The sequence below is a fragment of the Vanacampus margaritifer genome, chromosome 8 (genome assembly GCF_051991255.1).
Source record: "Vanacampus margaritifer isolate UIUO_Vmar chromosome 8, RoL_Vmar_1.0, whole genome shotgun sequence".
NCBI classification, from domain to species: Eukaryota; Metazoa; Chordata; class Actinopteri; order Syngnathiformes; family Syngnathidae; genus Vanacampus; species Vanacampus margaritifer.
This window is the reverse complement of record NC_135439.1, coordinates 4,612,501-4,617,500: the sequence shown is the minus strand read 5'-3', so window position 1 is coordinate 4,617,500 and position 5,000 is coordinate 4,612,501. Positions and strand designations below refer to the sequence as shown.

Here is a 5,000-nt window from a genome sequence, read left to right as displayed (position 1 = left end):
ACGCTCATCAAAGTTGAAGAGGACACCATTTTGGATCAAAGCACCGTTTTTCCATTACAGTCTTGTTTTCTCTCCAAGGTGAAGACAAACCCGAAGAAGAGTCTTATTTTTGTAGCTATGGAACACGATCCTAAAACAAGTTGAAGAGCTGTGATTATTTTTTCTTTTTTCATCATTTGACGGCGATGTTGCAAGCAACAATGAATCTGTAAGAAATGTACGCTGTGAAACTCTTCTCAAAATGCAAGAAATCTTCCATCTTCTTCATCTGGTGCTCTTAATAAGGATGCTATAAGCAAAAAAAAAAAAAACTCATCACGGCAGGAGAGAGCAATTCCACAAAAGATGAATGAATGTTGGGAGTGTTGGTGAAAAATGGAATGGGGCTGAAATTGCTGTGACCGAAATTGCTTATTACCCAAAGTCAGTCGTTTTTTCTCAAGCGCTGTCAAGAAATCACCCTCGTGAGATCTTGAACATCGCATTCATCCAAAGCCATACCGCTGACTGACTGACACCATCTTCATTATTTTGTGACTAACCATCGTACGTCTGATGTCTCGGATTATTAGCGTGTTGTGTTTCTGTGCCTCCCATTCTCGGCTCGTATGGAATATTGTGTCGTTTGTGCCCACAATCCTGCCAAAGCCCCACCGTGGCGCTTTTGTCAGGATTCATACTAAACTGTCCTGTTCCTTTCCCTGCGTGTTAAGTCGACGCTTCTGCGGGAGGTCAACCGGATGACAAAGGTATGCGGCGTGGAAGGCCGAATGAAATTCCACCAACAATTCACTCTGTGTAAGCGCATGACTAAATGTTTGGTCGCATGTACGACGTGGTTGTCAATCAACAGATTCATTCCTTTGCAAATTTCTGCCAAGGCTGCTGCTGCTTCTGGTGACTGCTAGAGGGCGCTGTAGTTGACTGTCATGTTTGCTTGATGGTGATTTGACCTGTGTGCGTGGTGACGTTGCAAATGGGTAGCATGAGTTCTTTAACCCTGGAGAACCCGCGGGGTCAAATTTGGCCCCTATAAATTCTGCTACTCAAATAACAAAGACCTTTTTTTTTTTTTTTACAAATTTAACTTCAAAAGTCCAGAGTGCCACTTCTGACCCCTGCATGAATATTGCACTTACATGAGCCAGAGTGGTGGTGACAAGATGGCTATAATGCAACAAATAAAACAAAAAAATTATATTGTTCAATGTAGCTGTGTATTTGATTGATTATTTTATTAAATTCTAAATAGTTTACTGACAGTTTTTGTTATTCATATTTTTCGAAATGATACCCCTAAATCCCAAAGGGTCAAATTTCGCCCTAATCCTAAATTAGGGAATAAAGGGTTAAAATTGAAAAAACATTTATTTTGGTGTTCAGTGAACTTATAGCAGTCATTTAATGTATAATTCATATTTTTTAAAAGAAGAAAAGGGTTCTTGGGTTCTCCAGGGTTAAATATTCCAGATAAAACACAACAAAAGATATTTGGGTTTGCATAAGGTAAGGAGAGATACATCTCAGAAAATTTGAATAACAGAAAAGTTCATTCATTTCAGTAATTCGATTGAAAAAGTGAAACTTATATTGTCACATTCCTAAAAGAATGGCCTCAGGTAAATCCATTTTTGCTAAATAATCGCCTCATGATGTCGGACGTCTCGTCTTAAAATTGCCTACAGAAAGGAAGTGCTACCCCTGAAATGAAAATATTAATACATACTTGATCTCATATATATATATATATATATATATATATATATATATATATATATATATATATATATATATATCAGTCTTTTTTGCAGCATGTTGATGAACCAGTGTGCTAACAGCTGATTGCTTTGCTACACCACATAAGTATGTATAGTACATCTACTGGGCTATAATAGACTCCAACAGTCTTTCCCAATCTCAGAGCACACCACCAAAAATGTCACAAATGCTACATTTACTTAAAATCTCGATAATCAATCAACGTAATTGTGCTGTATGAACGTCAACAGGTGGATTCATAGTTTAGCTGCACCTTCTGCCCTCTAGTGGAAGAACTTGGAATTGTTATGCCATTGACTATGGGAATTTTTGGACTACAGTAGATTATGGCAAACGAGGCATTATTGTAGCTATTGAACAACTTTTCGTTTATTTTGCAATGTTAGGGGTTACGGGAGCTTGAAAAATCACTTTATGAATCACTTTTTTTTTTTTTTATCCGTCAAAACAATCCCAGTCAATATTTAAAATTCATTCATAAAAAGTAAGTCTACAACACATCTAACGGCAGTGCTTATGAATGTCATAAATTAGCATGGTCAAGTCCAAATGTTAACATTCATTAACAAATCTCAGATGGGATTTGTTCAAAAGAATAAATCTTTTATTTTAACTGTTGTTAAAATAAAACGTTGTCAAAGTAGATGATGCAGTATTTCTCGACCCTGCCGTCGGCCTTACAAAGTGAATTGCTCATGATGCGATGGGAGGGCAACGGTGTTACAGTGCTGTCACCGAGCCGTAATGACATGTTGCGTACTGAGAATGTGAATTAAAAAAAAAAAAAAAAGAGAATGTGAATTAACATACTTGTTTTGCGTGTTTTTCTAAGAAGAGCAACAGAATTTCTATTACGAGAAGACGTGCGTCAGTAATGGTTGAAAATGAGTTTCGGCGTAGATTTGCTCTCTTCTGTCAATCTTTTTTTGGAGCAAAGCCTTTTATAAATTGTTGGCTACTTACTGTAACCTTCTTGCAGCCGAAAAGGTAATTATTGTTATTCTTAGCAGAGGGATCACTTCATCCCCCAGCACTGCTTCACAATTACACTCACAAATGTTTACTTCTTTTTCCATTTTCTCTCTCTTTAAATTATAGCTTGCTTTCTTTTTTACTTCTTCTTTTTTTTTGCACACACTACTTATGCAAATCAGACGAGTGTAGACCTAGCATACATGCAAACAATATTCCACACAACTCGCTAAATAATTTAACTATGATGGGAAATATCATAATCTAAAATGCAATGTAAAGGTAATTAGATTTTGTTTAAACTTGCAGCTCTCCAAAACAAGGAGGTGCAATTGTTTCAGTTTTTTTTTTATTTGGAAGGAGAATTCTATGCCTTTCTGTGACTCTTCCAGTCTCTCTGTAGCATCCTAATGATGAGACTATAAGATCAGCAGCCACTTTCCTCTGAGAATATCTTGTATGAAACCTTACAATTGTGATCGGCGTTCGGTGTCTTCTTGGTTTCATGTCAAAATGTGAACAGCACGAAGTGGACTTAAAAAAAAAAAATTGTGTTTGAATGCATCTTTTGGAAATGTGCATTTAAAACCTTAAAAAAGATCAAATTACGATTATAGTGAATTTAGAATTTAAAACCCAATATCATTAACTCTTCATGAATAGGCTAGTGTGTCTCACTGTGAATAATTCCCCCCCACTGGATTAGGAATCAGGAAGAAGTCCAAAGTGCCGGGTGTCATGATAACGCAGTTTGAAGCGGAACTCCCCGAGGGAATGACAACCCCCGATTTTTCCCGCAAACCCATCGCAATTACTATCCAAGAAGGTAAACTTCCAACTCTTTCCGAACAAACGATGACATGGACCATCTTTATTAATGGCATGTAATCACATCACAGGAAAAAGTACACTCTTTAAAGCCATAGTTGTGGGCAATCCAAAACCCACCGTCACATGGACCCGGGCGCAAGGAGAAATCGCTTTTCACCCGGACAAGTGCCGGCAAAATTACAGCGCGGCGTCGCACGAGCATACTCTTGAGGTACGCCGCTAATCAAAATGTATGAGCGGTGCCAAAGCAAAACTATTTTCAATGATAATACAAAAAGTGCCTTTTCTGCAGTTTCCCAAGGTGGCCCCAGAGGATGCCGACACCTACAAGTGTTACGCAACAAACGATTATGGACGAGCCATTTGCACCGCCGTCCTCAACGTTATTGAGGGTATTTAGGACTTTTACAACGGTGGATTACGAGAGCCTGTGTGACTATGATAACAATGAAATCTCTTGGTTGTTTTTTCACAGTGGGATTCTCGAAAACCAAGGAACTTCAAAAGACATATGGAGACGGTAAGACACATTGTCACAAAAATGACAAATGTCTTGCATTCTACAGAACAAACTTTTAAAGAAGACACATTAGTGCTGTAAGTTTTTAGGGCTATTTTAGCCTTTCATCGTTCTGGGGAAGTGATTGTACTCACAGCATAAAATCTTTGGATGATTGAACACATATATTTTCATAGATGCTAACATATTAAGCCGTCAGTAAAACGCATTGAAATTCCCCTGCTTGTCACGCCAAATCCGTCTTAAGAAAATTGCGAGTTAAACAAAACAAAACAAGGTTTTTATGCCTTAAATTACCGGCGTGATCGATTTATTTTCTGCACCTTGGTAATGTATTTGTTTTCTTTTTCCTTTAGCAAAGCGCAAACTCCTCTTTTAAGGCGGTCTCCCACTGAGGGGTGAACGTTTACGAGTGTTTGTGTTAGTGAATGTTGGTTTCTTGTCAGGGTTCGTTCAAAGTCGCAAACGTTTGCCAAAAGTTTGCCAACAGTTTGAACGATTGTTCTTGTCGCACGGAAATTTTGAACATGATTAAAATCAAAAATTCATTGCGGCAGCTATTAAAGCTGTTAATTAAAGTCTGTTAAAGTCTGCTACAAAATTATACAACATAATGTGATTCTGATTTGCTATTTGGATCGATCCGCCCAACTGTCAATGCTGTGGGGGGGCAAAAAAATAAATAAATCGCTGCTGTTTGTGTACTTTTGAGACAGTGTTGCGGTGGCCATGACGCACTCTTCTTCCCTGATGCAGCCTTGATGTTTCAAGTGCTTGTGAGCAATGTCCGCCATCCTGTGGTTAACACTGGTATTACATCTCTCAATGGCTCAGCAAGAGTAAACTTTTATTTTTTCAAAAATGTAGCGAGGGTCACTCCAAGTGTATATAGAAAGCA

The 5,000-nt window shown here is 38.1% G+C and overlaps 1 protein-coding gene and 1 long non-coding RNA gene across 2 annotated transcripts in view; one reads left to right on the top strand and one right to left on the bottom strand.

Moving 5' to 3' along the window:
• Window positions 1-5,000, bottom strand: part of LOC144056132 (uncharacterized) — a 127,545-nt gene that overhangs the window by 50,561 nt on the left and 71,984 nt on the right. The gene's annotated exons all lie outside the window — the stretch shown is intronic.
• Window positions 1-5,000, top strand: part of LOC144056129 (immunoglobulin-like and fibronectin type III domain-containing protein 1) — a 26,640-nt gene that overhangs the window by 4,804 nt on the left and 16,836 nt on the right. Inside the window, exons 3-6 of the mRNA XM_077572617.1 lie at window positions 3,458-3,577; window positions 3,651-3,793; window positions 3,875-3,974; window positions 4,058-4,102. Coding sequence (XP_077428743.1) covers window positions 3,458-3,577; window positions 3,651-3,793; window positions 3,875-3,974; window positions 4,058-4,102 — 408 coding nt within the window. The remainder of the gene's footprint in view (window positions 1-3,457; window positions 3,578-3,650; window positions 3,794-3,874; window positions 3,975-4,057; window positions 4,103-5,000) is intronic.